Here is a 22,528-nt window from a genome sequence, read left to right as displayed (position 1 = left end):
AACCACAAAAAGGAATATCAATTCCATAACTCAAGAAAAAAGCCAAGAAAAACGTAACGACTCAATAAACACAAAGTTAAACATTATGAAAATGAGGATCTCACAAGCTACTAAGAAAAACGTCTCAGCACAAAAAAGCATGTGGAAAAATGAAATGGCCAACAACACACATAAAAAGGCATCAAAATGACAGCACTAAAAACTTACTTATCTATAATTACGCTGAATGTAAATGGACTAAATGCACCAATAAAGAGACAGAGAGTCACGGACTGGATAAAAAAACACGATCCATCTATATGCTGCCTACAAGAGACACACCTTAGACTTAGAGACACAAACAAACTAAAACTCAAAGGATGGAAAAAAGTATATCAAGCAAACAATAAGCAAAAAAGAAGAGGAGTAGCAATATTAATTTCTGACAAAATAGACTTTAGACTTAAATCCACCACAAAGGATAAAGAAGGACACTATATAATGATAAAAGGGACAATTGATCAGGAAGACATAACCATATTAAATATTTACGCACCTAATGACAGGGCTGCAAGATACATAAATCAAATTTTAACAGAATTGAAAAGTGAGATAGACACCTCCACATATATAGTAGGAGACTTCAACACACCACTTTCGGAGAAGGACAGGACATCCAGTAAGAAGCTCAATAGAGACACGGAAGACCTACTTACAACAATCAACCAACTTGACCTCATTGACTTATACAGAACTCTCCACCCAACTGCTGCAAAATATACTTTTTTTTCTAGCGCACATGGAACATTCTCTAGAATAGACCACATATTAGGGCATAAAACAAATCTTTGCAGAATCCAAAACATCGAAATATTACAAAGCATCTTCTCAGACCATAAGGCAATGAAGCTAGAAATCAATAACAGAAAAACTAGGGAAAAGAAATCAAATACTTGGAAAATGAACAATACCCTCCTGAAAAAAGACTGGGTTATAGAAGACATCAAGGAGGGAATAAGGAAATTCTTAGAAAACAACGAGAATGAAAATACTTCCTATCAAAACCTCTGGGACACAGCAAAAGCAGTGCTCAGAGGCCAATTTATATCGATAAATGCACACATACAAAAAGAAGAAAGAGACAAAATCAGAGAACTGTCCCGACAACTTGAGCAAATAGAAAGTGAGCAACAAAAGAATCCATCAGGCACCCGAAGAAAACAAATAATAAAAATTAGAGCTGAACTAAATGAATTAGAGAACAGAAAAACAATTGAAAGAATTAACAAAGCCAAAAGCTGGTTCTTTGAAAAAATTAACAAAATTGATAAACCATTGGCTAGACTGACTAAAGAAAAACAGGAAAGGAAACAAATAACCCGAATAAGAAACGAGAAGGACCACATCACAACAGAACCAAATGAAATCAAAAGAATCATATCAGATTACTACATAAAATTGTACTCTAACAAATTTGAAAACCTAGAAGAAATGGATAAATTCTTGGAACAACACTACTTACCTAAACTAACACATACAGAAGTAGAACAACTAAATAGACCCATAACAAAAAAAGAGATTGAAATGGTAATCAAAAAACTCCCAACAAAAAAAAGTCCTGGCCCAGATGGCTTCACTGCAGAGTTCTACCAAACCTTCAGAGAAGACTTAACACCATTACTATTGAAGGTATTTCAAAGTATAGAAAAAGACGGAATACTACCCAACTCATTCTATGAAGCCACCATCTCCCTGATACCAAAACCAGGTAAAGACATTACAAAAAAAGAAAATTTTAGACCTATATCCCTCATGAACATAGATGCAAAAATCCTTAATAAAATTCTAGCCAATAGAATCCAACAACACATCAAAAAAATAATTCACCCTGATCAAGTGGGATTTATACCAGGTATGCAAGGCTGGTTTAATATCAGAAAAACCATTAATGTAATCCATCACATAAATAAAACAAAAGACAAAAACCACATGATCTTATCAATTGATGCAGAAAAGGCATTTGACAAAGTCCAACACCCATTTATGATAAAAACTCTCACCAAAATAGGAATTGAAGGAAAATTCCTCAACATAATAAAGGGCATATATGCAAAGCCAACAGCCAATATCACTCTAAATGGAGAGAACCTGAAAGCATTTCCCTTGAGAACGGGAACCAGACAAGGATGCCCTTTATCACCGCTCTTATTCAACATCGTACTTGAAGTCCTAGCCAGGGCAATTAGGCTAGACAAAGAAATAAAGGGTATTCAGATTGGTAAGGAGGAAGTAAAGCTATCACTATTTGCAGATGACATGATCGTATACATGGAAAACCCTAAGAAATCCTCCAGAAAACTACTGAAACTAATAGAAGAGTTTGGAAGAGTCTCAGGATATAAAATAAACATACAAAAATCACTTGGATTCCTCTACACCAACAAAAAGAACACCGAAGAGGAAATAACCAAATCAATACCATTCACAGTAGCCCCCAAGAAGATAAAATACTTAGGAATAAATCTTACCAAGGAAGTAAAAGACCTATACAAAGAAAACTATAAAACTCTGCTACAAGAAATTCAAAAGGACACGCTTAAATGGAAAAACATACCCTGCTCATGGATAGGAAGACTCAACATAGTAAAAATGTCTGTTCTACCAAAAGCCATTTATACATACAACGCACTTCCAATCCAAATACCAATGTCATACTTTAAGGGAATAGAGAAACAAATCACTAACTTCATATGGAAAGGAAAGAATCCCCGGATAAGCAAAACATTACTGAAAAAGAAGAAGAAAGTGGGAGGCCTCACCCTACCTGATTTCAGAACCTATTATATAGCTACAGTAGTCAAAACAGCCTGGTACTGGTACAACAACAGGCACATAGACCAATGGAACAGAATTGAGAATCCAGATATAAATCCATCCACGTATGAGCAGCTGATATTTGACAAAGGACCAGTGTCAGTCAATTGGGGAAATAATAGTCTTTTTAACAAATGGTGCTGGCATACCTGGATATCCATTTGCAAAAGAATGAAACAGGACCCATACCTCACACCATGCACAAAAACTAACTCCAAGTGGATCAAAGACCTAAACATAAAGACTAAAACGATAAAAATCTTGGAAGAAAAAATAGGATCTACCCTAGGAGCCCTAATACAGGGCATAAACAGAATACAAAACATTACCAAAAATGATGAAGAGAAACCCAATAACTGGGAGCTCCTAAAAATCAAACACCTATGCTCATCTAAAGACTTCACCAAAAGAGTAAAAAGACCACCTACAGACTGGGAAAGAATATTCAGCTATGACATCTCAGACCAGCGCCTGATCTCTAAAATCTACATGATTCTGTCAAAACTCAACCACAAAAAGACAAACAACCCAATCAAGAAGTGGGCAAAGGATATGAACACACATTTCACTAAAGAAGATATTCAGGCAGCCAACAGATACATGAGAAAATGCTCTCGATCATTAGTCATTAGAGAAATGCAAATTAAAACTACGATGAGATTCCATCTGACACCAACTAGACTGGCATTAATTCAAAAATCACAAAATAATAAATGTTGGAGAGGCTGCGGAGAGACTGGAACTCTCATACACTGCTGGTGGGATTGTAAAATGGTACAACCACTGTGGAAATCCATCTGGCGTTATCTTAAACAGTTAGAAATAGAACTACCATACAAACCAGAAATCCCACTCCTCGGAATATACCCTAAAAATACAAGACCCTTCACACAAACAGATATATGCACACCCATGTTTATTGCAGCTCTGTTTACAATAGCAAAAAGCTGGAAGCAACCAAGATGTCCATCAACGGACGAATGGGTAAATAAATTGTGGTATATTCACACAATGGAATACTACGCATCGATAAAGAACAGTGACGAATCTCTGAAACATTTCATAACATGGAGGAATCTGGAAGGCATTATGCTGAGCGAAATGAGTCAGTTGCAAAAGGACAAATATTGTATAAGACCACTATTATAAGATCTTGAGGAATAGAAAAAACGGAAAAGAACACATACTTTTGTGGTTACAAAGGGGGGAGGGAGGGAGGGAGGGAGGGAGAGGGCTTTTTATTGATCAATCTGTAGATGGGAACTGCTTTGGGTGAAGGGAAAGACAACACTCAAAACAAGGAAGGTCAGCCTAATTGGACAGGATTAAAAGTAAAGAGGTTTCCGAGATAAAATGAAAGCTTCAAAGGATAGCGAAGCAGGGGCTGGGGTCTGGGGAACTTGGTTTGAGAGGACTTCTAAATCAATGGGCAAAACAATTCTATTATGAAAACACTCTGCATCCCACTTTGAATTGTGGCACCTGGGGTCCTAAATGCCAACAAGCAGCCATCTAAAATACATTAATTGGTCTCAACCCACCGGGAGCAAAGGCAAAGGAAGAACACCAAGGTCACACGACAACTAAGAACCCAAGAGACAGAAAGGGCCACTTGAACCAGAGACCTACAATATCCTGAGACTAGAAGAACAAGTTGGTGCCCGGCCACAATCGATGTCTGCCCTGTCAGGGAGCACAAGAGACAACTCCTGAGGGAGCAGGAGACCAATGGGATACAGACCCCAAATTCTCATTAAAAGACCACACCTAATGGTATGATTGCGACTAGAGGAATCCCAGAGACAATGCTCCCCAGAACTTCTGATGGCACAGGACAGGAACCAACCCCGAAGACAAATCATCAGGCATGAAAAGGACTGGTCAGTGGGGGGGAGAGAGATACTGATGAAGAGCGAGCTAATTAAATCAGGTGGACACGGGAGAGTGTGTTGGCAACTCTTGACTGGAGGGGGGATGGGAAGATAGAGAGAGATGGAAGAAGGTAAAATTGGCACGAAACGAGAGACTGTAAGGGCTGACTCAATAGGGGGAGAGCAAGTGGGAGAAGGGAGTAAGATGTATGTAAACCTACATGTGACAGACTGATTGGAATGGTAAATGTTCACTTGAAGCTTAATAAAAATTTAAAAAAAAAAAAAAAAAAAAAAAAAAAAAAGTGACATCCCTTCCATGCAGAATATTTTGAGTCAGGATTAAAACTGGATGTTCAAGCAGAGCTGCTGGTGTCACTGGTGGACAAATGTCTAGTGGCCACGGGCATAATGTGGCAAGGGTGCTGGGCCAGTGAGCTCCTGATGCCTTGTCTTTCTCTCCTCACTTACTACTGTGATTTCAAATTTGATGTACATTATCCTTTCAACTGTTCTGTTTTTCTGTTTGCTGACGTTCTTTTTTCCAGTGATCTTCTCCTCTATGTACCTCCACCATCTGCGTTCATGGTCATACCCTACCTAAGGTGTCTCACTACCAAAAACTGCATATCAGTCAGAGTTCAGTGAGGACACAGAAATTGCAACAGTAATTCGAACAGGAAAAATGTAATATCAAGAATTAAAAAAAAAATTACTAAGTAGTAAATGTGGTTAACTACTAACAGAGGTAAAAATAAGACTTGTAATACAGAGGAGTCCCTTGTTGTTGTTAGGTGCCGTCGAGTCGATTCCTACTCATAGCGACCCTGTACACAACAGAATGAAACACTGCCCAGTCTGGTGCCATCCTTACAATCGTTATGCTTGAGCTCATTGTTACAGCTACTGTGTCAATCCACCTCATCGAGGGTCTTCCTCTTTTCCGCTGACCCTGTACTCTGCCAAGCATGATGTTCTTCTCCAGGGGCTGATCCCTCCTGACAACATGTCCAAAGTATGTAAGATGCAGTATCGCCATCCTTGCTTCTAAGGAGCATTCTAGTTGTACTTCTTCCAAGACAGATTTGTTTGTTCTTTTGGCAGTCCATGGTATATTCAATATTCTTCGCCAACACCAGAATTCAAAGGCATCAATTCTTCTTCCATCTTCCTTATTCACCATCCAGCTTTCATATGCATATGATGCAACTGAAAATACCATGGCTTAGCTCAGGCACACCATAGTCTCCAAGGTGACATCTTTGCTCTTCAACACTTTAAAGAGGTCTCTCGCAGCAGATTTACCGAATGCAATGCATCTTTTGATTTCTTGACTGCTGCTTCCGTGGCTGTTGATTGTGGATCCAAGTAAAATGAAATCCTTGACAACGTCAATTTTTTCTCCATTTATCACGATATTGCTCATTTGTCCAGTTGTGAGGATTTTTGTTTTCTTTATGTCGAGGTGCAATCCATACTGAAGGCTGAGGTCTTTGATCTTCATTAGTAAGTGGTTCAAGTTCTCTTCACTTTCAGCAAGCAAGCTTGTGTTATCTGCATAACGCGGGTTGTTAATGAGTCTTCCTCCAATCCTGATGCCCCGTTCTTCTTCATATAGCCCAGCTTCTCGGATTATTTGTTCAGCATACAGATTAAATAGGTATGGTGAAAGAATACAACCCTGATGCACACCTTTCCTGACTTTAAACCAATCAGTATCCCCTTGTTCTGTCTGAACAGCTGCCTCTTGATCTATGTAAAGGTTCCTCATGAGCACAATTAAGTGTTCTGGAATTCCTATTCTTCGCAATGTTATCCATAATTTGTTATGATCCACACAGTCTAATGCCTTTGCATAGTCAATAAAACATAGGTAAACATCCGTCTGATATTCTCTGCTTTCAGCGAGGATCCATCTGACATCAGCAATGATATCCCTGGTTCTACGTCCTCTTCTGAAACTGGCCTAAATTTCTGGCAGTTCCCTGTTGATATACTGCTGCAGCCATTTTTGAATGATCTTCAGCAAAATTTTGCTTGCGTGTGATATTAACGATATTGTTGTATAATTTCCACATTCGGTTGGATCACCTTTCTTGGGAATAGGCATAAATATGGATCTCTTGCAGTCAGTTGGCCAGGAAGCTGTCTTCCATATTTCTTGGCATAGACGAGTGAGCACCTCCAGCTCTGCATCTGTTTGTTGAAACATCTCAACTGATATTCCGTCAATTCCCAGAGCCTTGTTTTTCACCAATGCCTTCAGAGCAGCTTGGACTTCTTCCCTCAGTACCATGGGTTCCTGATCATATGCCACCTCTTGAAATGGTTGAATATCGACTAATTCTTTTTGGTATAATGACTTTGTGTATTCCTTCCATCTTCTTTTGATGCTTTCTGCATCATTTAATATTTTCCCAATAGAATCCTTCACTATTGCAACTCAAGGCTTGTATTTTTTCTTCAGTTCTTTCAGCTTGAGAAACACCGAGTGTGTTCTTCCCTTTTGGTTTTCCATCTCCAGCTCTCTGCACATGTCGTTATAATATTTTACTTTGTCCTCTCCAGCTGCCCTTTGAAATCTTCTGTTCAGTTCTTTTACTTCATCAATTCTTCTTTTTGCTTTAGCTGCTCGACTCTCAAGAGCAAGTTTCAAAGTCTCCTCTGACATCCATCTTGTTCTTTTCTTTCCTTCCTGTCTTTTCAGTGACATCTTGCATTCTTCATGGATGATGTCCTTGATGTCATTCCACAACTGTCTGGCCTTCAGTCACTAGCATTCAGTGCATCAAATTTACTCTTCAGATGGTCTCTAAATTCAGGTGGGATATACTCAAGTTCATATTTTGGCTGTCATGGACTTGTTCTGATTTCCTTCAGTTTCAGCTTGAACTTACATAAGAGCAATTGATGGTCTATTCCACAGTTGGCCCCTGGCCTTGTCCTGACTGATGATATCGAGCTTTTCCATCACCTCTTGCCACAGATGTCGTCAGTTTGATTTCTGTGTGTTCCATCTGGTGAGGAGTCCCTGGGTAGTGCAAACAGTTAATGTGCTAGACTACTAACAGAAATGTTGGAGGTTCGATTCCACCCAGAGGCACCTTGGAAGAAAGGCCTGGTGATCTACTTCTGAAAAATCAGCCATTGGAAGTGCTATGGAGCACAGTTTTATTCTGAGACACATGGGGTTGCCATGAGTCAGAGTTGACTGGGTGGTAGCTGGTACCGGTACAGGTAAGGAGTATGGAAATAGCAAGTGCTAAAAAAAAAACAGCTACTGGGAGTTCTGGTTCCAGACAAGATGGTGTAAGCACATCCCACTATATTTTTAGGAAAAGCCTGGACAAAATTGAAAAAGCAAGTAACAGAAGACTCTGAAAGGTAGAGAAAAGAAGGTGGACTGGCAAGGGTCCACGAAACTCAAGGGACAACTCAGTAGGGAGTTCCCTGGGCTTTTTTTTGGTGATTGTTTTCTTTTGATTTGTTTGCCTCCTTTGTATTCTGTCCTGCACTTCAGAGACACCACATGGTGTCTCTCTTCTCCTGTGTGTGTGTGCATGCATCTGTGTCTGTGCTGTTCTTTGTATTACTCCGAAGTGATTAGGTTTAAGATCCATGCTGCACTGGTAAGACCTCAACTGATTGACTGATTATATTATGTTAGATTACATTGTGCAGAGTGATTAGATTACATATACAGGTATAGAAGTTGGAATTCCAATACATATTTTGGGGGTACAGAATTCAATAGATAACACCAACCCATTCATGATAAAAATGCTCAGAAAATTAGAAATAGAAGGGAAATTCCTCAACTTGATAGAGAGCATCTACAAAAAGTATACAGCTAACATTATACTTAATGGTGAAAGTCTGAATACTTTCCTGGAAAAAATAGGAACAAGACAAATTGTCCACTCTCACCACTCTTATTCACCATAGTACTGGAAGTTCTACCCAGCACAGTAAAGGAAGTAAAAGGAATCCAAATTGGATGGGAAGAAATGAAATCATCCCAATTTGTAGATGACGTGGTTGTCTATGTAAAACATCTCCAAAATTGTACCAGAAAGATTCTAGAAGTAAGAAGCGCGTCCAGCACAAAGAGTCCAAAGTGAATACATAAAAGTTGGTAGTATTTCTTATACCATCAATGAACAATTGGGAACAGAAATTTAAAATAAATCCGTTTATAATTTCTCCTCACCTGTCCCTCGCAGATAGAATTTTTGTTGTTAGGTACCATCATGTCAGTTCCAACTCATAGCGAGCCTATGTACAACAGAACGAAACATTGCCTGGTCCCACTGCATGCTTACAAGTGTTGATGTCTTTGAGAAAATTGTAGCCACTGTGTCAATCCGTCTCTTTGAAGGTCTTCTCTTTCGCTGACCCTCTGCTTTACCAAGCATGGTGTCCTCCAGGGACTGGTCCCTCCTGGTAACATGTCCAAGGTTTGTGAGACAAAGTCTTGCCATCCTTGCTTCTAAGGAGCATTCTGGCTGTACTTCTTCCAAGACAGGTCTGTTCATTCTTTGGGCAGTCCATGGTTTATTCAGTATTCTTCAACAACACCATAATTCAAAGGCATTAATTCTTGATATATTTATTTTTTTCCTTTGATTTTTAATAAGTTTACCAAAAGGGAAAAAGACAAAAAATAACTAGATAAAAATTTGGAAAAAAGAAACCTCCCCAGTAGTCCCACCAGTGCAACTGCAGAAAACCGAAAAACTGGCTCCCAGACTGCACAATATAGCTTGGCTAGAGGGAGTATAGATGTCACACAGCGCCAGGTATTCAGGAAACAGGAAAAGAAGATAAGTATAGAGAGATGAGAATTGACAAAAGAAGAGCAAAAGAAAGGAAAAAAGGGAGGAAAAAAAAAAGGAAGGAAAGAAAAAAGAAATGCCCCCAGGGATCCCCACTTCATGGCTGCACAGGTTAGGAGAGTGGCTTATAAGCCGTGCAGTGCACCCTGGCTGGAAGGGGCTCTCAAGCCGTGAAAAGAAAAAGAAAACAAACAAATAAAACAGAAACAAAACAAAACAAACAAAAAAAGCCTCAGGGATCCTACCAGCATGGTGTCATGGGCTGGGGGGAGTGGTTCCCCAGTTGAGTGGTGCGACATAGCCTTTCAAGAGGAAGCAAAGATGGCACACGGAGTCAGATGTTCACAAAAAAGGAGGGGGAGGTGGTGAGAGGCATGGAAGAAACGAAAAGAAATGGAAAAAAGCAACACCAACGACAGACAGATGGCACTCAAGTAGCCAGCCCTTGTGGGTGGGGTGAATCCAAGTGGCCCGGGGCCAAAGCAGTTGCCTCAGGCCCAAGAGACTGCAGCTGGTGGGAAGCAGAGGCAGCTGAGGGCAGAGGAGGTAAGAAGGGTGGGAGGTTAGAAAAGCATATATTGCTGGTTACGAGTGCTCTGTCACCTGCTGGAACTTCACGAAGCTGCTTTCCCACACTCCCTGTCCACCGATATCTGATGTGTGTGGGGCAAATCCAAGCAGCATGGATGCTGCACTTTCCAGCCGGCCAAGCCACTGCTGCCACCCAGGAAACACGGAGGTAGAGCAGCAGGGAGAGTATGGGGGATGGGAAACATGTATAACTGGTTACTGGGTCCTCTGTCTCCTGCTGTGAGCTCCGTGAAGCTGCTTTCCCGTGCACCCTGTCTGCTTGTCTCTAGCAGGAGTCCAAGGTGGTGAATCATGGTGCATTAGCTGATGGGGGACCACTGCACATATTTCTCCTCGCTCTCTGTTCTTTGCCAGTTTATTATTCCATCTGGTGCTTGGCTGAGTTCTTTCTCTCTTAATTTGACACTTAGGGTTCCAGGACTGACGTTGGTCTCTGTTTTGCTTAGTTTTTTGGGTCTTTGCTGTGCAGGGATGGTGAGGTGTTTCTGTCTATGGCACCATGTTGGCTGGAAGTCTGATAAAGTCCTTTGATTAAAAAAAGTTTTTAATTTTTATGAGGTCTCATTTATTTATTTTGTCTTTCAGTGTCTCTGCTTTTTTTATTATATTAGATAGTCCGTTGTTAAAAGCTACGCCTGACTACATAGTCCCTGCATTTCTTTCTAAGAATTTTAAGGTTTTAGTTTTCACATTTAGGTCCTTCATGAATTTTTAATTTGTTTTTGTATATGATGTGAGGCATGGATCCTGTTTCATTTTTCCGCATGTGGAAATCAATTTTCCCAGCAGCATTTATTGAAGAATCTTTTCTTTCCCCATCAAACGGACTTAATACCCTTATCAAAAATCAGTTGACCATACATGTGTAGGTTTATTTCTAGATTCTCAGTTCTATTCTAGTGGTCTATATGTCTGTTGTTTTTTGTTTCTATGCTATTTTGATTACTGTAGCTGTATAATATGTTTTAAAATAAGGAAATGTGAGTCCTCCTACTTTGTTCTTCTCTTACACCATGGCTTTAGCTATTGAGGTCCTCTTACCATTCCGTATAAAATTGAGGATTGGTTTTTCCATTTCTGTAAAGATGGCTATTGGGATTTTGATTGGGAGTGCATTGAGAACCTATAGATCACTTTAAGTAGTATTGGCATCTTAACAATATTAAGTTTTCCAATCCATAAATACAGAACATTTTTCCATTTCTTTAAGTATTCTTTAATATTTCCAGCAGTGTTTTATAATTTTCATTGTATAAGTCCCTCATTTCCCTGGTTAAATTTATTCCTAGGCATTTTATTCTCTTAGATGCTGTTGTAAATTGAATTGTTTCCATAATTTTCCTTTCAGATTTCTCATTGCTGGTGTATAGAAACCCAATTGATTTTTGTTCGTTGAACTTGTACCCTGCAACTTTGCTAAATTTCTCTATTATATATCTAGAATTTTTCTTGTGGACTTTTTGGGATTTTCTATATTCAGGATCATGCCATCTATGAATACAGATAATTTTACTTTTCCGATCTAGATACCTTTTACTTCTTTTTCTTGTCTTACTGCTCTGTCTGGGACTTCTAACACAATATTGAATAGAAGCAGTGAGAGAGAATACCCTTGTCTTGTTCCCAATTTCAAAGGAAAAGCTCTCAGTCTTTCCCCATTAAGTATAATGTTAGCTGTTGGCTTTTCATATATGCCCCGAATCATGTTGAGTGATTTCCCTTCTATTCCAATCTTCTTGAGGTTTTCATCAAGAAATAGTATTAGATATTATCAAATGCTTTTCTGCATCTGTAGAGATGATTGATCAGGTTCTTTTCCTTTGTTCTATTGATGTGTGGTGTATTATGTTGATCGATTTTCTAAAGAACTATCCTTGTATTCCTGGAATAAATCCCATTTGGTCATGGTGCATGAATCTTTTCATATGCTATTGGATTCTGTTCGTTAGTATATTTTTGAAGATTTTTGCATCTATATTCATAATGGATATTAACCTCTAGTTTTCTTGTAGTGTGTTTATCTGGTTTTGGTATCAGGCTTATGTTTGCTTCATAGAGTGAATTAAGGAGTATTCCTTCCCTTTCTATCTTTTGGAAGAGTTTAATCAGGACTGGTGTCAATTCTTAAACCTATTGCTGTATTGAACTTCATAACACATTGTTATTAATTTTTACTTTGAACAATTATTTTTTGAGATTAAAAATGGGAAAAAGTTTTTTAATATTTATCTACGTATTTATCATATCCTGCACTCTTCATTCTTTTGTGTAGATCTAAGTTTTCAACTGATATAATTTTCCCTTTGCCTAAGCACTTCTTTAAATGTTTCTTGTAGAGCAGGACTGCCTTTTGTTTGTCTGAAATATTTTCATTTTACCTTCATTTTTGAAGAATATTTTTGTTAACTGTGTAAGTTGACAGCTTTTTCTTTCAGCATTTAAATATGTTGTTCTATTTTTTTCTGACTTACATATTTTCTGATGAATAATCTGTGATAGGAAACCCTGGTGACGTTGTGGTTAAGTGCTATGGCTGTTAATCAAAAGTTCGGCAGTTCAAATCCACCCAGTGCTCCTTGAAAACTCTATGGGGCGGTTCTACTCTGTCCTATAGGGTAACTATGAGTTGGAATTGACCTGATGGCAACGGGTTTGGTTTTTGTTTTTAATCTGTGATAATGATTATCTTTATTCCACTGTGATAATCTTTATACCAGTGTATGTCTGTTTTTTCTCTGGCTTCTTTTAAGATTTTCTTTTGTCACTGATTCCTAACCAATTTGATTATGGTGATCCTTAATATGGTGTGTGTGTGTGTTTTTGTACACTTGTATTTATTCTGCTTAGAATTTGTTGAGATTCTTGGATCTGTTGGTGCATAATGATCATCAAATTTTGAAAAATTTTAACTTTTATTTCTTCAAATATTTTTCTGCCCCTCCTCTCACTTTAGGATTCCAGTTACACATATATGATTCTGCTTGATATGTCTCAGAGGTCACATTGATACCCTGTTCTTTTTGTTCCAGTCGTTTTTCTCTCTGTGCTACATTTTGGATAGATTGTATTGCTGCATCTTCAAATTCACCAATCTTTGTGTTATCTGTAATTTCATCCAGTCTAATTTTTTTTGTTATTATATTTTTCATCTCAATAATTCCTATTCTTAAAAACATATTTTCCATTTATCTCCTCATATGGTCATTTCCTTTATATCTATTATTTACATTATTTATATTTTGTTTTATATTATTTAATATCTTTACTAATATTATCATCTCTTTCATTTTTGAGTTTTCTCTATTGAGTAGTGCCTGCTGTTATGGGCCAGTCATCTTTTTTTTTTTGCTGCTTTGCATGTCTAAGTTTTGGTTACATACTGGACATTTTGATTTTACATTGCTGGGTGCTATATTTTATTGGACTTCTTCTAGGAGGCAGAAATATTTGACTTCTTAGATGTTTGTTTTCAAGCTCTTTTATGATGACTCCAAATCTGAATTATCCTAGATGTTAATTAGCCATATTTCTAAGGTATGTTCCTCTGGAGTGTCTAATAAATATCCCATACAAACATTGAGGTGTCTCCACTCTTCCGAGAAGGAACTTGAATGATTCATACCCATGTTGGCTCTGAAAACTATTTGGTTTAGAACTTTCTGGTACTTTTTCTTTTCTTGCCAAGTTGTTCTTGCCAAGCTTTATAGAATTTACCCTACATATATACAGATTGGTATTAGGCCATAGACTCAAGGGACTTCTGTAAAGATTTCTGGAACTGTTTCATTCCAACCTCTGTGGGAATCTGGCTCACAAATTCCAGCTGCCTTGGCCTTTCTTTACTTCAATTTCTTTCTCCTCATTTTAGGTTTTCTTTCTCTGTCCACAGTCACTTGCAGGAAAAAAGTCTGGGTATTCATAGGGATTATCATATTTATTTCTTTTATCTCAGGGATCATAATACTGTGCTTCCTCCCTGTTGTCCATTGAAAACTATTATTTATTTTTTCCAGTTTTCCAGTTGCTTATGGCTAGGGTAACTACCAAACCTGTTACTCCATTGTGCCCATTGCACAAGTTCTCTTCATAGATATTTTATTGAGAAGGCAAGAGAGACTTTTTTTTTTTTTTTTTAATAGAAACAGAGATTCCCCAAGGCAAATACCAAATAGTAGGACCAGAAACTTGTCTAATGATAACATATGTTGTGAGAGACCTAGGGCTGGTGCCTAGATAGGGGAAAGAGTCAGAAAGACACAAAGACTGTATGGACACCTGCTTACTATGGCCCTGGGGACCTCAGGACTCATACTTTCACTCACCTTACTCTCATGTCACTACTATACCTGCTGCTTTTCTGGTGCTGGAAATACCCTGAATAGACAATCTACTCTTTCACCATCACTAATATGATCATTATGCGTCATGAAAAAATATTGATTGCTAGGGCAGGAAAATACTGCCATTGAAGTACACATGACTGGTACTTAGTGCCTTACTGAGATTTGTGAGGGAGGAAAGAACCCTAGTAAGACTTGTGACCTTGATAGGCTTTCAAAGATCCTCTCTACCAAGAGGAAACCCTGATGGTGTAGTGGTTAAGAGCTACGGCTGCTAACCAAAAGGTTAATAGTTCAGATCCACCAGCCTGTCCTTGGAGATCATATGGGGGAAGTTCTACTCTGTCATATGGGATTGCTATGAGTCAGAATCTGCTCAGTGGCAGCAGGTTTGGCTTTTTTTTCTCTACCAAGATAGCTGCATTCAACTTACCTACATTTACCTCCCTTTTTTCCCTCTGTCTGCAGTTACGATAGTGTGCCTTTCCTCCTGCACGACCATGACTTCAAGCGAACAACTGATATCAGGGAGGTGATACCCAGTGCTGCCCTCAACAGAAGTGAATTCTTCACCTGGGATTTCATATCGACTCTGAATGCAGGCATATGGTTTTTGAAGGTAATAGAACCGTGGGTAAGACAGAGTCCTCAGCTCAACAAACCTGCTCCGAATCTCTCTGCATGTGCTACTCTTTGAGATAAGGCCATTGGTAAAGATAGGCAAGTATACACACAGTTTTATCGCAGTTTGTTGGTAGGGTTCTAGTACCGGCAGGAGAGTCTTTCCAGTAATTCATTCAGTTGAATTGCTGGTTGCTACATTTTTTTTTTTTTTTTTTTACTGGAAAGTCCAAAGACATACGTGTAAACTTGTCATATAATTCCTTTTCGTTCAAACAATTCATGAAGTTCTGCAGTGTGCCCCCCAGGTACAGTTGTCCTCCCTTATCATGTACAGTAGTACCCCCTTATCTGCAGGGGATACGTTCCAAGGCTCCCAGTGGATGCCTGAAACCATGGATAGTACTGAGCCTTATATATAGTATGTTTTGTCCTGAATATACATGCTTGTGATAAAGTTTGATTTATAAATTAAGCACAGTAGGAGATTAACAACACTAACTAATAAAATAGAGCAATTATAGCAATACAGTGTAATAAAAGTTAGGTGACTGTGGTCTCTCTCTCTCTCAAAATATGGTACCATACTCACCCTTCTTCTTGTAATAATGTTGAGAACTCTTACCTTTTCACTTAACCCTTTGAAGGATGAATTTTGGGGGAAACTTTTTGGTGATGCCATATTTTTTCATTAATGGCAGGGATGCTGAATCATTGTTGACAGTTCTTTATTATTTGAAAAAATGAGGTGACAATTGCAAGCGAGCCATATTGATACCATGGCCCAGGAAGTGCAGCACACTTCCTGCTTATACTTGAGTCATAAAATATCTTACTCAGCTTTCCAGAAATACACTCAAAATACTAAATAAACATTGCACTTCCTGCACATAATTGTTATCAGTTTGATTTTGAGGGAAACTTTAGAAAACAAAGGGTGACACATAAAGGCAGTTTGCACTTTCTGCATGTAATTGTTGTTTGACTATGTTTCTTCTGAGTGCTACATTCTCTGCATCACCTTCTGGTTGTCTTGACTGGGAAATGCTCTTCATCAGCAAGGTGAGCACTTTATAAAAGATGTCGTAAGGGAGGTGACTAATACAAGTGGGCCATATCCATCCCATAGCCCAGCAAGTGCATCACAAACTGTTTTCACCCTGAAAATAACTCAGTACTTGAATATTTCTGAATACTGATAACCATACCTTCCCAATACCACAACAGAAATAATAAACATCTTTGCAAGCCTTAGACCTTATGTCACTGTACAGAAGCCAAAAGACACAAAAATTTCACATAATTACTCCTCCTACAAGCATCACCTTGTCCAAATAGCTCTCAGCACTTTTCAGGCAGTTGTACCAGTATCCAGCCATACGCACTGAAGTGGCTCAAATGTCTGCCAGTAAACCTCCAGGGGTGGAAAATGTAACAGGGACATATATGTACCAGCACCCTTAAAAGGAAGCACTTTATGGTTTCTCTTTGGCATATCCAAACTGCCAGCAGACTACTCTTGCACTTTGAGGCCATTATTAAGTAAGATAAGGGTTATTTGAACACAAGCCCTGCGGTACCACAACAGTGGATCCGATAACCAAGTTGGCTACTAAGTGACTAACTGGCAGGTAGTGTACGCAGCATGGATACCCTGGATAAAGGGATGATTCGTGTTCCAGGCGGGGTGGAGTGGGATGGCTCAAGATTTCATCACACTATTCATTTGACGTTTTTGAACTATGGTTGACCGCAGGTTACAAACTGCAGAAAGTGAAACTGTGGATAAGTGGGGTACTTTTACTGGGCATTTTGAGTAGCTCACCATTTCATATATGAGGAAGACTAGAAACATAATTATTCTTGATTCCTTCTTCTTGCTATTCAACAAATATTTATTGTGTACGTACTGGGTACTAGTGTGTGCACATATCCAGCCCTAATAAAGCTCACAGGGTAGTATAAGAAGAAAATTACAATACATTGTGATAAGTGCTAAAGTAGAATTTCAGGTTGCTTTGGGAGCACACAAGAACAACTTCTAACTTTAGTATGATGAGTGGTGATGGGAGATTCTAGAAGAAGGAGGTGTATAGGGCAATAATGAGTGTGATAAAATTAAAAGCAAGTGCTGTGTGTTAAGTAATTTTGAAGGAGAAATTAATGGTTCTACTTGAGGGGCTTGGAGAATACTTTGTGCAAAGTTGTCATTTCTTCTGAGGGAAGATCGTTACTCTACGGGAAACCATGAGTATTGATGATAGCGTTTTTCAGAGATCACAGCATATTCAAGCAAGAGGGATGTGGTGTGTGTGTTTGTGTGCCTATAAGGGAGAGGGAGAGAAGGGGGAAAGGGAGAGGTAGGGAGGAGATAGAAGAAAGACTGGGAGAAGAGTCTGGGAAAACATTTTGAAAGTTGATTATAGCAATTCTGAAATAACAAGTTAGTTTAGAATTATTCTTGAAGATTTTTAAGTGGGTAAAATAAAAGGTTATATATGCATTTGATAAAGTTCAAACCTGCTTTCTCAAGTTAAAGAAAACAGAACACATTTTCCCAGCTTGTCTTGTGGCGAGGGTGAATCCCTGTGACCTAGGTCCTGCCAATCAGAGGTACTCATTTGAGAATTTGATTTTGAAAGTAAGCATCTGAACAAGATAAACCCATTGCTGTGGAGTCAATTCCGACTCATAGGAACCCTATATAGGACAGAGCAGAACTGCCCCGTAGGGTTTCCAAGGCTATAATCTTTACAGAAGCAGACTGCCACATTTTTCTCCTGTGGAGCAGCTGGTGGCTTTAAGCAGCTGAGCTTTCAGTTAGTAGCTGAGCACTTAACCACTGCAACAGCAGGGCTCCTATGAACAAAATAGACAGTGGATATTCATATTTCTGGTATATGTGTCAATAGAGATAGTAGCGTAATGGGGGAGGTCAGCTGTGGCACTAGCTCTTTTTTCAGGTAATAATGCAATTAAGAAAATGAATTTTAAGGTATTTTTTATCGTGTACGAAGGGTGGAGTGGAATTTTATTTATACTGGATGTAATGGCTTATTTGATCCTGTTTAATGTAAAAACAGTGAAAAGTGAGGAATTACGTAGGGATAGATTTATCTATTGAGACTCCACTTAAGATTCATTCTGTTGTTGTTAGGTGCCTTCAAGTTGGTTCCGACTCACAGAGACCTTACATACAACAGAACAGAACACTGCCTGATCCTGTGTCACCCTCACAATCGTTGCTATGTTTGAGCCCACTGTTGCAGACACCGTGTCAGTCCATTTCATTGAAGGTCTTGCTCTTTTTCACTGACCCTCTACTCTGCCAAGCATGATGTCCTTCTCCAAAGACTGGTCGCTCCTGATAACATGTCCAAAGTATGAGACAAAGTCTCAGTCTCGCATCCTCGCTTCTAAGGAGTATTCTGGCTACACTTCTTCTAAGACAGATTTCTTTGTTCATCTGAGAATCTGTGGCATGTTCAATATTCTTCACCAACACCATAATTCAAAGGCATCGATTCCTCTTTGGTCTTCCGTATTCATTGTCTGGCTTTCGTATGTATATGAGGCAACCGAAAATACCATGGGTTAGGTTAGACACACCTTAGTCTTCAAAGTGACATCTTTGCTTTTGAACACGTTCAAGAAGTCTTTTGCAGCAAATTAGTTTCTCGTTAAACAATTAATACACATACTGTTTTGTGACATTGGTTGCCAACCCTGTGATGTGTCAACACTCTCCCTTTCTTGACCTTGTGGTCCCCATTTCCATTCTTCCAGCTTTACTGTCCCTCCTGCCATCTCGTCCTTGCCCTTGGTCTGGTGTGCCCATTTAGTCTTGTATACATGGTTGAACTATGTGTATTATTGTTTGATTTATGGGCCTGTCTAATCTTTGGCTGAAGGGTGAACCTCAGGAGTGACTTCTGTACTGAGTTAAAGAGTGTCCAGGGACAATACTCTTGGCGTTTCTCCAGTTTCTGTCAGAACACTAAGTCTGGTCTTTTTTTGAGATTTAGAATTTTGTTCTACATTTTTCTGCACCTCTGTCCGGGACCCTCTATTGTAACCCCTGCCAGAGCGGTTGGTAGTGGTAATGGGGCACCATCTAGTTGTTCTAGGCTCAGTCTGGTGGAGATTGTGGCAGTTGTGGCCCATTAGTCCTTTGGACTAATCGTTCCCTTGTATCTTTGGTGTTCTTCATTCTCCTTTGCTCCAGCCAGGATGGCCCAGTAGATGTATCTTAGATGGCCACTCGCAGGCTTTTAAGACCCCAGTCGCTACTCTCCCTAGTCAGATGTAGAACATTTTCTTTATAAACTATGTTACACCAATTGAGCTAGATGTTCCCCAAGACCATGGTTCCCAGGCCTTGACCCAGTAGCTCGGTCTCTGAGGGCATTTGGGTTGTCTGAAGTTTCTATGACTTTGGATGGGCATATTAATGAGGCATACTGGTCTGCAGTTTTTTTTTCTTTTTCTATGACTTTGTGTTAACATCCCCAGTATTGTATACTGTCTGTCTTACCCTTCACCAAAGTTACCAATTATCTATTATCTAGTTAGGCCTTGTGCAGCATATTTGCCCAATGCAATATGTTGTTTGATTTCTTGACTGTCGCTTCCACAGGTATTGATTGTAGATCCAAGTAAAATGAAATCCTTGACAACTTCAGTATTTTCTCCTTTAATTATGATGTTGCTTATTGGTCCAGTTGTGAGGATTTTCGTTTTCTTTATCTTGAAGCGTAATCCATACTGAGGGCTGTAGTCTTTGGTCTTCCTCAGTACGTGCTTCAAATCCTCTTTGCTTTCAGCAAGCAAGGTTGTGTCATCTGCCTATCGCAAGTTGTTAATGAGTCTTTCTACAATCCTGATGCTGTGTTCTTCATACAGTTCAGCTTCTCAGACTGTTGTTCAGCATACAGATTGAATAAATACGGTAAAAGGATGCAGCCCTTACACACACCTTTTCTGACTCATTCTGTTAGCTAGTGTCAATATAAGAGACAGCTGAAGGTAGATTTGTGGTTACTGTAGCTCCTCCAGATATTTGTCCTCATGAAGTACATAGCCTATAAATGCTGTTTCTGTAAGTTAAAACGATAGGATTACTCTGATATCCCAGGTTTCTCTGTGTATGTAGTACAAGTCCCATTATAGATGAATAAATAGATACATAAAAACTAGAGATGCTCCATTAGTATGTGTATTTTGGATTAGTCAGTCATAGTTAACATCTTGGCAAATGCATATTCCAGATGAGAAGGCTGTTATATTGTATCTGACATATAATTTATGGCTCGGAAAAGTCTTATTAGGATTTGTCAGATTAAACATACTCCTAAAATTGAGCCAAAGTTCCATCTGGCTGAGATGTTTGATAAAGCAGGGAGGTTGATGAATGAGTGGTTGATAATTTTAATTAATAGGTGAGTTTTCGTATGTTGGTTACACTGTTGAAAGACAACAGTGGTTTTTCATGTCACTGGTGATGGTTAAATTCCATGTGATAGCTATGACATATTTAGGTATTTTAATTACTAGTTTTCAAGACTTTCTTCCCAAAGCATCTCTGTCTGTGAATGTCTTGGGTTATTTGGAAGTGGTAGAGTTGGTTATGTTATTGTACTAAATTTTGGTGAATATTTTCAGGTTACTACTTTAGTATATTTAGGTTGTATGCTTGTAGTGTCTAGTTATATTCTTACTATGGCTACTGAGCAATATTTTGAAATTTGAAGATCAGATATGATTATCTGGGGGTCTTTATTTTTAGGCTGGATTGTGGAGCTTTCTTTGCTTGCATAACAGTATGGTCAGAAGTTGGTTGAAGTGGTGGTGGCATGTAATTTAAACCATTTGTAGAACTGGGTAATTTTTGATGGTGAAGAAATTGATTTTGTTTGTGAAGTTTAGGCTGGTGGCTTTTTGTTGGATGGACGTATTCATGAGGCATATTGGTCTGCAGTTTTTTTTTGTTTTTTTTTTTTTCCTTATTCTAATAATGTCGTTACCTGGTTTTGCTTCAGGGTAATGGCCTCATAAAATGAGTTGAGCAGTATTCTGTCCTCATCTATTTTCTGGAAGCTATTGCATAGAATTTGTTCCTTGAATGTTTGGTAGAATTCAATAGTGAATGTACCTGGGCCTAGAGTTTTCTTTGTTGAAGGTTTTTAATTATAAATTCAGTTTCTTTACTAGACGTAGGGCATTTCAGATTATCTCTTTGTTCTTGAGTCATTGTTGATAGTTTGTGTGTTTCTAGGAATTGGTCTGTATCATCTAAGATATCAAATTTATGAACAGAGTTGTTCTTAACATTTCCTCATTATCCTTTAAGTTACTGTAGCATCAGTAGTGATATTCCCTCTTTCATTCCTGATATTGGTTAATTTGTTGTTCTTTCTCTCTTTTGGTACAGCCTGGCTAGAGTTACAGCAATTGTATTGATCTTATTGAAGAAACAATGTTTGGTTTCATTGGTTTTCTGTGTTGTTTTTCTGTTTTTAATTTCATTGATTTCTGCTGAAATCTTTATTAGTTTTTTTCTTCTGATTACTTTGGGGTGATTTTTCTTTTTTCTAATTTGTTAAGGTGGAAGCTTCGGTTACTGATATTAGATCTTTCTCCTTCTTAATATAAACATTTAATACTATACATTTACTCATAAACACTGCTTTTAGCTGTATCTTGCAGATTTTAAAATGTTACATTTTAATTTGTATTTACTTCAAAATGTTTTAAAATTTCCCTTGACTCTTCTTCCTTGATCCATGAGTTATTCAGAAGTATATTTTTAAGTTTCTGAATATTTGAGGATTTTACAAGTATCTTCCGGTTATTGTTTTCTAGTTTAATTCTGACTGCATGCTTTATATGATTTCTGTTTTTTTTATGTTTACTAAGATTTGTTTTATAAACCAGAATGTGACTTGTTTTGATGAATGTTCCATGTGTGCTTAAGAACATGTGTATTCTGCAGTTGTTGTGTGGAGTGTCCTGTAAATTTCAATGAGGTTAAGTTGGTTAATAATGTTGTTCAAGTCATGTAGATCCATATGGATTTTTCTGCACGCTTGTTTTATGAATTACTGAGGAAAGAGTGTTGAAGTCTTTCAATATGCTTGTTGATTTATGTATTTCTCCTTGTAGATCTGTCAGGTTTTGATTCATGTATTTTGAAGCTCTTTGTTAAGAGCAGACCTGCTAACACCTTGCTTTTAGCTTGGTGAGACCAATATCAGACAGCTGACCTACCAAACTATATTTGTGTTGTTTTAAGCTGCTAATTTGTGTTGATTTGTTATAGCAGCAATAGAAATCTAATACATGATACAGTGTCCACGTTTGTCCTTCATAATGTTAATTCCTGAACATAGAAAATACCTCAGCAAAATATTAGTATCTC

The 22,528-nt window shown here is 38.4% G+C and overlaps 1 protein-coding gene across 1 annotated transcript in view; it reads left to right on the top strand.

Annotated features, from left to right (window-relative positions):
* The window catches only part of LOC100655207 (glycerophosphodiester phosphodiesterase domain-containing protein 4), a 73,691-nt gene that overhangs the window by 20,383 nt on the left and 30,780 nt on the right, over window positions 1-22,528 (top strand). The window contains exon 9 of the mRNA XM_064289517.1: window positions 14,959-15,169. Coding sequence (XP_064145587.1) covers window positions 14,959-15,169 — 211 coding nt within the window. The remainder of the gene's footprint in view (window positions 1-14,958; window positions 15,170-22,528) is intronic.

The sequence above is a fragment of the Loxodonta africana genome, chromosome 7, assembly GCF_030014295.1.
Source record: "Loxodonta africana isolate mLoxAfr1 chromosome 7, mLoxAfr1.hap2, whole genome shotgun sequence".
Classification (NCBI taxonomy): domain Eukaryota; kingdom Metazoa; phylum Chordata; class Mammalia; order Proboscidea; family Elephantidae; genus Loxodonta; species Loxodonta africana.
The sequence above is the reverse complement of the archived record's forward strand: the minus strand, read 5'-3'. Positions and strand labels throughout refer to the sequence as shown.